The 11,903-nt window shown below is 38.9% G+C and overlaps 5 protein-coding genes across 5 annotated transcripts; 2 read left to right on the forward strand and 3 right to left on the reverse strand.

Moving 5' to 3' along the window:
- Nucleotides 1-73: 73 nt before the first annotated feature.
- Nucleotides 74-1,558, reverse strand: CANTADRAFT_7286 (Ran guanyl-nucleotide exchange factor; the record flags this gene model as incomplete). The annotated part of the gene is made up of 1 exon (XM_020211091.1): nt 74-1,558. One exon carries the CDS (start codon nt 1,556-1,558, stop codon nt 74-76), a length of 1,485 nt encoding a protein of 494 aa, XP_020062915.1.
- A 166-nt stretch (nt 1,559-1,724) lies between these two features.
- CHS1 (chitin synthase) lies at nt 1,725-4,736 on the reverse strand (the record flags this gene model as incomplete). The annotated part of the gene is made up of 1 exon (XM_020211792.1): nt 1,725-4,736. One exon carries the CDS (start codon nt 4,734-4,736, stop codon nt 1,725-1,727), a length of 3,012 nt encoding a protein of 1,003 aa, XP_020062916.1.
- A 287-nt stretch (nt 4,737-5,023) lies between these two features.
- On the reverse strand, nt 5,024-5,899 carry CANTADRAFT_55362 (U-box-domain-containing protein; the record flags this gene model as incomplete). The annotated part of the gene is made up of 1 exon (XM_020210438.1): nt 5,024-5,899. One exon carries the CDS (start codon nt 5,897-5,899, stop codon nt 5,024-5,026), a length of 876 nt encoding a protein of 291 aa, XP_020062917.1.
- Nucleotides 5,900-5,998: 99 nt separating this feature from the next.
- CANTADRAFT_26847 (uncharacterized protein) lies at nt 5,999-8,118 on the forward strand. Its single transcript, XM_020207909.1, has one exon. The coding sequence runs from the start codon at nt 6,037-6,039 to the stop codon at nt 7,897-7,899; it is 1,863 nt and encodes a 620-aa protein (XP_020062918.1). The 5' UTR covers nt 5,999-6,036; the 3' UTR covers nt 7,900-8,118.
- Nucleotides 8,119-10,552: 2,434 nt separating this feature from the next.
- CANTADRAFT_7290 (uncharacterized protein) lies at nt 10,553-11,668 on the forward strand (the record flags this gene model as incomplete). Its single annotated transcript, XM_020211092.1, has 1 exon — nt 10,553-11,668. One exon carries the CDS (start codon nt 10,553-10,555, stop codon nt 11,666-11,668), a length of 1,116 nt encoding a protein of 371 aa, XP_020062919.1.
- Nucleotides 11,669-11,903: the final 235 nt, after the last annotated feature.

An 11,903-nucleotide genomic window follows, 5' to 3' on the forward strand; every position in this document is an offset into this window, starting at 1 on the left:
AAAAAAAAAGCATTGATTATATTTTTACATCGATTATTTACTTTTACAATGTTCTATGTGAGTAGTAGGCTGATCACTCTTCAAGTTCTTCATACTTTTCCAATCTGTCTTCTGCCTTCTCCTCATCTTCGATTTTTTTACCTCCACTAACAGAAAACTGTCCTCCTGCACCAATTAACTCAATATCGTGATACTTAGTGGCAGTATTCACAATTCTTGTAGGTGTTTCAACATCTTCGTCCAATGGTCCCAAACCAGGTCCATATGTATCTCCAAAACCCCAAGCGTACACAAATCCGTCGTCCGTAATGGCGAAAGAGTGATGAGATCCTGCACCAACAGACTTGATTTTGATACCACTGTCATCTTTAATGAATTTTAATTTGGTTGGTGTGGGGATAGACCTAGGATTACCATGTTGATCCTTAAAAGTTGATTCTGGCAAGTCGTTTTTCGAGATTCCAACTTCTTTCATATCGTAACGACCCCAGGCTAAGGCGTCACCGTTTTCAGTAACGGCCAAAGTATGATGCTCACCAGCAGCAATCTCAACAATATTCTTATTAGATAAAGAGTCAACAACAGTTGGTTTGCTAATGGTAGACCCATCTTCTAGGTCACCATTCTCATCAGTTAAGGCGCATTGACCGAACTGATTCAAGCCCCAAGCATACACCTTATCATCATGATCAATCGCAAAACAGTGGAAATCCCCACTGGCAATGTACTTAATGTTGAACAAACCGAATTGTTGAGGTTCTAAAGTACGATAACGATGTCTCTCAAGTACACGACGACCCAACTGATATTGTTGACCGTTACCCCAAGCGTAAACAATACCCTTGGAATCTAAGGCAAGCAAATGGTCCTTACCAGCAGCTAGCTGAACGATATTCTTGAGTTCTGCAATCTTTAATGGGGTTTTCTGTATCTTAATTTCGTTTCTCAAGAATCCCAACAAACCTTCATTACAACGGAAGCAACCCCAAGCATAAACTTCTCCATTGTCGAACAATGCTACACTCAAGTTGTCCGTGGCTGCTAGCTGAACAATCTTGCCATCTTTTGGCAAGCCCGTGACCAAGCCAGGTGTCGATTCGGCTTCATTCAAGTCACCATCTTCATCATCTTCATCCTGGTCATCAGCACTTTTCAATACTTCTTTTGCTTGAGATGTATCTCTACCTAACACACCACTATCATTTCCGCCCCATGACCACACTCTGTTTAAGCCATCAAGAGCAAGAGTATGCATACCACCAACAGCAAAATCGACTATATGAGTTCCACCCAATTTTTCACTAGTTAAGAATGGATTAAGTCTTGGTCTTTTGACCTCCTTTGTCTTAGCAGAAGGTCCTAATCCAAGTTCACACATGGAGCCTGTTCCCCATACAAAGATGTCCAAAGGTTCTGATTTTGCTTTAGGAAATGCATTGAGATCGGGCAATTTTGAATACGAGTGCAAAATGAATGAAGAAGTGGCATTCGATTTTGCCTTCTTTACTCCATTTGATTGGGACGAGCCACTTTTTCTTTTTCTATCCAAGGCTACCATTATTTATCAAAATTCAAATTTGTTGACGATAATGAATGATCGGATTTATACTTCATCTCTAAAAGTAAACATGTCTGAAAAACGACAATCGAATCAAAAAGTGCGACAAAGTGCGACATACATATGGCCATTACAAATGAGATATATATTGGTATACGGGTATTAATTAGTTTAATGCGTTGGTTCCGGGCAAAGAATAACCTTGACCTCTTTTATGGCTCCATTTGCTCTTTGCTTCAACAAAAAATCTCGCTGAGTTTTGAATAAGGTAACCAAATGAGCCAATTGCCCTGAAGAGAGATAAGAGTGCCACCGTCCACAAAATGAACGCAAGGTAAGCATTCTGCTTCGTTTCCCCAGGTTCATACACTTGTAACATGGTCAAAATAAACACCAAGTTTGCAAGGAGCCATAACAAGACAACTCTCGTACGGACATCTTTGGCGTAATCTTCTCCATCCATTGGGGTAGATTTTGTCTCATTGGATGAAACCTTTTTGCTGGATCTTTTAGCTCTGATATTGTATAAAGTTTCCAAGTATAACTCATCCACGTTAACATCTACCACCACTGCTTCGAACTCGCCTTTATCATTCTTTTGAATGATATATTGGTTGCTCTTGTCCTCTTTTGGATTGTTATCACCTTTGGTTCCCCATGAAACATCGTGAGTGTTACAGAATGCAAAAATCTGTAATGTACAGGTGTACGAGGGAATCATCAAGAAATACTGCGCGGAGCAAGTCAACATGTGCCAAGGGTCTAAGTACAAGATTGACATCAAGGCGTACAATCCGTAGGTTGCCAATAAAGAAACAACAATGCTTACCATGACGTACGTTGAGGATTCACCAAGACCGAAGTTCTCAAGAGTACTGAAAACAAAATAGAACCCGACAATTAAGGCATATAATGCACAGATCGTCAAGATGATTATTAATGTTTTGAAGATCAAAGTCGACGCTTGTGGTCTGTTACCAATGGAAACAACGAATAAGGAAGTCAACACACAAATGCAAAGGTAGTTGAAAATTGTGAAAACCCAAAACCCACCATTATGACCCATGTGTTTGTTGTGGATTAAGGAACCAGTTAAAAAGTAGAATGTAAGATAGAAATTACTCAAGGAGAAGAATGAGAAGACCAAATTGATGAATTGGTATACGAATTCGACGTGCAAGAAGAATTTTCTTACAAATGAGTGATCAGTCTTCCAAATTCTGTTTGAGTGGCGCAATGAGTATAATGCAGCGAAAAATGCACCATTGATCCAACGTCTTCTCTGGGAGAGAAATTCGGCTATAGTTTCAGGAACATCTGTTTCACCTGTTGCCAGTTTCACAAATTTTAAAACCCAGTTTTCATCCTTCTTGGCCACTAGTTCCCAACACAAGATACGATCTTCGGCTAAGTACATGTTAGCTTCGAAGAAGTTTGATTTGTTGTTCTGCTTATCTTGTCCATCCCGCAACAAATCTTCACCTTTAAAATAGGATGCCAATGGTCCAGTACCATCATCATGATTTTTCAACGCAATATACCTGTACGCTGACAATGCACCCGGTAACACGGAAATGTAACCAAATAATGACTCTGTTGGTTTATCTAAAATGTTAGACATTTTATATTCGAAGTTTTGAGAGGCGACTAAAGGGTTAGTCAAATTTATCCAACCTTTTCCCTTCATAGCCTTAATTTCTCCCGCTGCACCCGCAACGTTAGAATCGCGATCAAAAGCTTTCCATAAGTTATAAATCGCATGGTTATCTGGTTTGGTACCAACATCCAACAAAACCACGACGTTGGGATCTAAAATTGGACAGAATGCATTGAAAAGCCATCTATGGGAATTGATCTTTTTCTGGTTTTGTTCCTTCAAGCAAAACAACACTTGAACAGGAGCCAAGTTTTTTTCATCACCTTTAAACTTGAGGTTTTCATCAATTGATATCTGTGTGGTGTATTCAAAAAGATGAGCTTTCACGCTTTTATTGTTCACGTATGGTCTGGCTAAGTTATCTTGGTAACATCCTGTAGCTGTCAATAATTGTAAAACCGATTCATTAACTTTATTTCTACCGTCAGCAACGATTACCACTTGAATTTTCTTCCATGAGTCTTTACCCCATTTGGATGACTTGTGCCTTGAGCACAAATGAGCCACGTTTTTCATAACACCATGCATTGTTCTAGCAAATGCATATTCATCTTCGTTATACATAGTGATGCAAATAACAATTTCGGTTTCCCTTCCATATTTTCCACTTCTCAAGTTGAAGCCGTCTTTGACAAAGTCATCTGGCTCCGAAGTGCATGCAGTGTATGTCATATGTGTAAATTCACCGAAGGGCGATTCAGTCCTACTTAATACTTTTCTTAATTCTTCTGGCACTGGATTCTCTAAAACAAGATTTCCGGTCTTACCACCAACCAATCTCACTTTACGTTTTGAAATAGTTTTCTCCCTTTTTGGTTGATAGCCGTTGCTGATGTTGTTCATGATGTTGCCATCAATGGACTCACTGAAATATTGACTCTCATGATTTGGTATTTCCGAAACATAAGATGATCCACTGTACGCGGTTGATTCAGAGTACATTGATCTTTCTTCAATCTCACGGGCCTTTTCATACGAGTCATAGTCATAGCTATCCCGTTTTTCGTCGGTAATGGTGTCCTGGTCATCGTGAGTATTTGCCTCCGCAAATGTTTCTGGGGAAAATATTGGTTGAGGTGGTTCAAGAAACCTTCCACTTCTGGTGGAGCTGCCTCCAAAGTTTGAACGTCCGGGTGATCCATCCAAGCTTGAACTACCATCATACTCATCATCAATTGTAATTTCAGTCTTCTTTTGGCGCTTGGGTGACTCTCTAGTAGTGAAATGTGCTCTGGCAGTTCCATTGCCGTATTGAAGATTGGGGGTATTCTCAAGAGGTGTTCTTGCAACCGAAGGCTTCACACGGGCGGCACTTCTAGTGAAAATATTAGGAGACTGTCTTTGATTGTTTTGCATTGATTGAGGAAAAGCAATGAAGTCGTTCTGGTCAGCTTCATCCTCGTAACTTTCTATATTGTGAAACCTGCGAGGAGATGTCCTGTCACTGGTAAATGCTGCATTGGGTAGCATAGGGTGCGTCTCTTTAAAGGGCGAGTCTTCAGACTCATCGAATGGATTCATTTGAAGAGATACTGTTTAGGGTTGGAGAAAGCAAAATAGAACTTTCTTTCTTAGTTATATACCTCAAAACATGATCGCAGTACACAGCCAAACCGTTTCTTGAAATGTGTTTACATTTCGCATACTTGTTTTGGTATCGACCAAAAACGGCAAATGGGCCTGTGATCTTGCTGCGGCGTCCTATTTGTATACGTCTGTAATCAGCCTGTAGCAGTTATATTACAACATGAACTATAGCATAACATTAGTAAACCAAATCCTCCATCACCTTCTAGATAAAAATCACACTACAAGTTCAAATTCTTCCCATGCTCTTTGACGAATTCGTCTACGCACACTTTCAACGACAAGTTAGGATAGCATTGATCAATGGAGAGCTTTTGTCTTGTAAGTGGGTCGTAGTCATGCAACGAAAGATGATGCCATAACCATGCCTTCTCATATGTATGTCCTGATGGGGTGACAACAGGCTCATGAAATAAATTGAACGAAATTGGATCGCATAGATTATCAGGTGGGTCAATTCTCTTCGTATCCTTAGCGTAATTGTAACTGCTGGAAAACACTTTGATGAGATCTTTGATATCTGAAACATACTTCACAGAGACTTTGGTAACACAGTAGTCGATTACAGACTTATCTGTTTCCTTCTCATGAATGTCCTCAAGCTCCTCATTGTATTTCTGCTCAAGAAGTTCTAGTACTGATTCAAAAAGAGGGTGTGAATTAACTATACGGTCCTCCTCTTCTTTCTCCCGTTTGGCTTTTTTCATCCGGAGTATTTGATGATATATCTCTTGAGGAAGCAGGTATTTCTTCAGTGATTTCGCGTGTTCAAGCGATTTCTTGTATGCTTCCTCCATCAATTTGAGTGCCCTTTCATAATCATCTAGAGCACAAAGTATGTATAGAGCATGGTAAAACATTGCATCGTAGTTCCTCTTATCAAGCAGTAGTGCCTTCTGGCAGTCTTCTGTAACCTTCTTCCATTGTTGCATGGAGGCATTGGGGAGGTCCTTAGTGTTCATATAATATGCCTTTGCCCTTGACGAGAATAGAAACGAACTAGTTGGCTCATTCTTGATTGCTAATGTGTAGTAATTGATTGCTTTGGAATATTCCTTATCTGCTAATGCTGTATTTGCACTCTCTTTGTACAGCATCTTGTAGTGGTAAGTTTGACGCCCAGTTTCTTGATCCGCGTGTAATATATTGACTATTCGCACCACTATTTTGGAGGGGGTTGGAAACAGTATCCGTTGTATCCCTAACTACTATATTGAATGCACTTAAAGCAATCATGGATGAGTCCCATAATACCGAAAGAACCTCACCATTCTATATTCATGCGAACAACTCTTCTGCTTCTAATTTTCAGACTCAGTCCAATAACCTCGCTTCAAATGTTTCCAGTGTGGGTTTCAACAATCTCAAGAAGATCATGACTAATTCTTCACTGGGATCCAATGTCAGTACTAGCACCTTGAAGACAAATCCACTAACAAGATTGTTCACGAAAAATCGGTCAGTTACTAATATCTTCCAACCACCAATTCAGTTTGACACAAGTTCCCAATACAACAATAGTGATGAGGAAACTCAATCGACAATATCTAGTTTGGATACTAAGAAGCCTCAAAGTACGTCCAAGTTTCGACTATCTAAAAGTAGATTATTTAACAACAAAAGTAACAATGTCAAACCCGAATTGACTATTCAAACCAGTGGTCATCATGGGTTGAAGGTATCAAAAAAAATATTGAGCTCAAGTCTGTTAAACGATAATACAGGTGTAACTGGGCGAAAGAACTCTGTGAGTTCTCCTGGAGGAACATTTCATAATTTATTTCACAGGAATCAAGCCATTACACAATCCAATCCAGATTCGGGAAAGTTAATGAATCCAAATGATTTCAGCACGAAGCAGAAAACTAGCAGTGCATCCAGAACTTCTTTGAGTCTCTCATCAAATAATTCAAACTCGTATGTTTCTGATATCAAGTTTGCTCTGTTGTATAAATTTACCGACCCCGACTATTCTGTCGAAGAGATTGAGGCACCGAATGATCACACTATGTTGTTGGATATACACAGGAAGTTACTGATGCCAACAGATCAATACTTACAAAACAGAACTCAAAAAGGTCAAAGTCAAGAATTAGGATTAGGTATTCTGGGGGATTCTTATGATAACGAATACAGGTATCATAATGGTAAGAACAACGCAAAGTTTTTTGAAAATCTATTGTACATCACAAGGCCAATATTTATGCCCTCTACACAAAAGACTTTGAGTAATGGGTTGCAGCATCCTTACACTGGATTTACCATTGAGGATATTGCAAGTATAATCAAAGAATACTATTGGAGAGAGCCCTCTTCCATAGTCCAGCCGAACAAGTTAACAATTGAACCAGGCCAGCACTCGTCTACGCCTGCATCTTCTACACAAAGAATGACAAAATCCAAATTAAAACCACTAAGAACAAATAGAAGCAGTTCTACAGCATCGATCACAACACCCAATGAGTTGTATGAAAAATTTGATGAATTGAAGATCAGAGAAATCTCACTAGATTTGTTTACATTTTTCGTGAAATGTATGAACATGTTGAAGAAAGATTTTGATATGGAAAGTGGGGATGAAGAAGAGTTAAGAACACCTTCGCCATCTAAAGTAAATAATTCTTCAAGTGTCATTAAGCAATGGTTGATTTTATCGACAATTTGGATCTATTTCAACAAGAAAATACGATTCGCTTTGATAGGAATATTCCAACCACTACAACACCTTTTTCATGAGATTTCTTCGCAGGGCTTACGATCTAATATAATTATCGATGTTGAGATAGAAAACACAATATTATTGGCCTTCCGTGATGTGATAATACATCCATTCTTGCTACAACACAGTATGATAAATGAGTCGTTCGAAGTTTGGGTAGATTCCAACGATAAAGTTAACAATTCTCATCCAGCTTTAACAAATTCAGAAGAGCAGACCATGCTTTCTTCACATAAAGAATTGTTAGACAATTTGATAGAATGCTTTGGGGAAGTATTATCCAATACTAGACTGCACACTCCACATGCGGATAGCGAGCAGTCTTTCAAAAATCAACTATTCGAGAAAGCATTTGCATGGCTCATAAAATTGAGATAGAAATGTTCTTTAGTTTATCAGGACCAAAAATGACGAATATTTACTGCTTCAATATTAGGAAGTACTAATTTATTTAAACAGACGTATTGCATAGCTTTGTCAATCTGTCTAATACTCGATGACATTTTGCAGGTGATCGCTCTTTAGTGTACCGATTTTGTAGATTAATGAAAAGATAAACTAAAAGTACTAGAAAAGAAGAGAAATAAATAGTAGCCAGGACTCCTTTTCATTCAATATAGAAAACAATAAAATCTTGTCACTTTATTTGGTTAAAACAACATAAGTTTTCATGAGATGTCTCTTTTGGTCAGTTGATTAGTCCTCATACTAGACCAGGTCTGTCATAAATCCACTGGGTAATGTTTCAAGGCTTATGCTAGTTACGGAGAGTGAACACTAAGTAGGAATGTCAACAGTCCCTCAATTTTCTTCAAGTCAGGACATTGTAATTTCTGTAATGTTAGATAAACATTCATCGCAAACACTATGTAGCGTTCCTGGAGTCACTAATTAGTGAAGTGATGTACTCAATGTCCCACCACATACTCCAACCGTAACAGGCGACTGTTATTGTGCTAATAACAGCCACAAGAGCTTCTAAGGTGCCTGGGTCCAAGTATCTCAGGCTTAATGAAGCTTATGAGAAGTTTACTTAAGATGCTTGGACCGAAATTAATAACGTGGAGAGCGGCAAATGTCACCTTAGGGTTGAAGTGAAAACTCTGGGAAGATTCTTAGGGAGTTACTTCTGTTCTGACTACTCCGAACTCTTCTTAACCATGTGACTATCTTTGTCGGATTGAGGCATAGCTGGGCTCTGGGAAGGAAACACAAATAGAACCTATTATGGTATCATGAAGGTACAGGACACTTCTGGGTACCACGGGTCTACTCTGATTGCAAAGACAAGTCATCTTGGGGGGGAGAATTCCTATCTTTACTATCAAAAGTTAACTCTGTGAAAGATAAGTCGTCTTGGGGGGGGAGATTCCTTATCTTTCAGAAGTATTTCCAACTCAGAGCAAAATACCATACTTAAAGACAAAAATAAATCACTTCCTTCTTTGTCGGATTGTGGCATAGCTGGGCTCTGGGAAGGAAACACAAATAGAACCTATTATGGTATCATGAAGGTACAGGACACTTCTGGGTACCACGGGTCTACTCTGATTGCAAAGACAAGTCATCTTGGGGGGGAGAATTCCTATCTTTACTATCAAGAGTTAACTCTGTGAAAGATAAGTCGTCTTGGGGGGGAGATTCCTTATCTTTCAGAAGTATTTCCAACTCAGAGCAATATACCATATCTGTGGACAAAAATAAAAGAAGAATTCAGAATTAGTGAAAATTAAGCAGCAAAAACCTTGGAAAACTTCAACAACCCATGGACTTGAGTGACTTCGATTGATTTGAGGGATCCATTAGCAATCCATCACCGCATTCCCTTTATTGCATAATTAACAAAGATTTTTTTGTTCGGATATCTGGTGGCGCCTTCCAAAGTATCCGTTGAATGCGTTTAGGTGTAATAACTATTGCGGAAATGATCATCAGTCGAGTCCTGGTAGAATCAGTATAATCTTGCTTGTTGCAAAAATTTGCATTTGTGCACACGGTGGCAAACACAAAAACAAACACAAGTAATCCAACATAAGTGGTACTCTTCAGGCGAATAAGTTCTCAGAACTCAGTGGGTCCCTTTTGACCTGTTCGATATGGTTGTCAACTCGGTATTGTCGTAAATTGACCAACCTTTGCACATATGATACAACAAGTTCATTGTGAAATAAAAAAAGCATCAAAGAACTTAAATCTTATGGGTGTTTAGCAGCCATTAATTAGAATTCTAGCAGGAAAAACCTTGTCTTTTACCAAAGCCTTGTGTTGTTTCAGATTGAGAAGGCGCTAATTGTAGGCAAAGCACAGCCCTATCTTGATTCAAATTGAACGGGAAACAAAGCTAAAATTAATTCATAAGTGAGCAACCATTTCATCATTCATCGACTTTGAATCATAGTCTCGTGAAGAAAGATAGGTAAAGCAGTATAGAAAGTGGGTACTAACAAGAAATTTGTTTTGTGCACCACTTTTATCCCAAGCGCGTGTGGTGCTCAGATAGGGGGTTGGTGGTCCTGATGTATATGTAGATGACGTGGTGGAAATTGAGCGTAAGACTAATAAGGAAGATTTTGCAGTTGGGAGGTAATAAGCCTGATGATTATGTGTCCATGGTATTTGCCATTAAGAGTAGCCTCGATGTAGTTCCTAAGGCCAATTTTACCTATCACGTGACATTGTTTCGCAGCCAAACCAGAGGATGGTAACTTGTTTTGCGGTAAAAGCCTGCTGACACGGCAGTTAAACGCTCCATAGTAGTATCAAAAGATTTCAACTATTAAGATAAAACTATTAAATATCGATTCTGATGTAAATAGACAGAAATCAAATGTATTTCCAGCCAAAATATCCATTTGTGCACATCCTTTGCAAATTTTGCAACCTGTACTTGCGATCCTATTTGTGCACCAGCTATAAATTCAGCCTTTGTCATCCTAGAGATTTAGAATCTTTTCCTCATACTATCTTTTAGTTTAAAATCGAATAAGCTCAAGTAAAACGTCTACAAAATCAACAAACCGATTACTCAAGCATGTTTCGTGATTGTCTTTCTAAGTTCAAGAAAAGTGTCCGTGGAGTTGATTGCATTGATAGCAATTTCCTTCCATCTGTTGATAATGGACAATTTCTACGCGTTGAGATTAAAAGAAAGGGAAGAGGCTATAAGCTCAAGCAAAGCATCAAAAGAAAATTAAGTAAAGTCTTCCCTAAGAGTTCAAGAGAAGATTCTGGAAGCAAAATGGAAAATACTTTGTCATCATCTCGTCAGATTTCCACCCAAAATACTGGGGAACCTTGGAACACTTCGGTATTCACTTCAAAGGCTATCTTGGGATTTGACTTTAAAAATATGAAACATTCTTTTGGATTATTCTTTGGTAGTACAGAACAAAAACCGAAAGATCAGACCAAGAAAGTCAAATCCAAGCATGGCACTCCTGTCAAAAAACCCAAGCACGAGTTTGATGATAACGTGAAAGTTCAAATTATGCTCAGAGGCATTGGAGTCGACTACATCCTAGAAGGTTTTGACGATGCAAGCTTCGAAGACATCATTAAGACTCGGACTAGTGACGAGTTAAAAAGAATGTATTTAATTTTCGAGGTTGTGTTGTATCACTTGAGGAAGGGCCGACATGAAAGCTCAGAGTTTTACCAAAAAACATCCAGCCGTTTGATGGCGATTGAAAAGGAGATACGACTCTATATATGGGGCCACAAGAACGGAAGTAGCAAAGGAACCGATGAGATCAAACCGCTGGTCGACTTTGACTTGGATAAAGATTCACAGGTCAGGTTTAGAACCAGAGGTGTAATCTATGACATGGAAATGCTTGACGAGCGGGGCTTCGAATACCTTCTTCATAGTCGCACTAAAAGTGAGTTGAAAGATTTGAGAAAACAGTTCATGAGATCTGTAGAGTTCTTGATACTGCGTGAGAATGAAGGTTCTAATCTTTACGCTATAACTTGCAGTCGTCTACAAGAAATTGAACTCACATTGAGTTCAAAGTTCAATCAAGCTGAAAAAGTAAGCAAAGCCAGTGATGCCAAATCAGTTGAAGCCAATAAATCCAATAAATCCTATAACGGCTTAATGACGATAATGGGTTTTTTTGCACAGTTCTTTGTCGTAAAGCTAGGTTAGTTAAAGATGACCGTTCTTTCACCAACTTGGAGTACGTTATTTGTCGACGTGATACCAGGTGCTGGCCATCAACAATCATACTATTACTTTGGCGTTGCTATTGTTGCCGCTGATGCTGTTACTGTTGTGTCTGTTATGGTATAATGATACAATTGAAAGAATACAGGTTAGGGTAAGGATTAGAACTTACCGTTGCATCTGCCTTAGAAAAATTGCTCCATATTTCAAAACATGC

The sequence above is a fragment of the Suhomyces tanzawaensis genome (genome assembly GCF_001661415.1).
Source record: "Suhomyces tanzawaensis NRRL Y-17324 unplaced genomic scaffold CANTAscaffold_6, whole genome shotgun sequence".
Lineage (NCBI taxonomy): Eukaryota > Fungi > Ascomycota > Pichiomycetes > Serinales > Debaryomycetaceae > Suhomyces > Suhomyces tanzawaensis.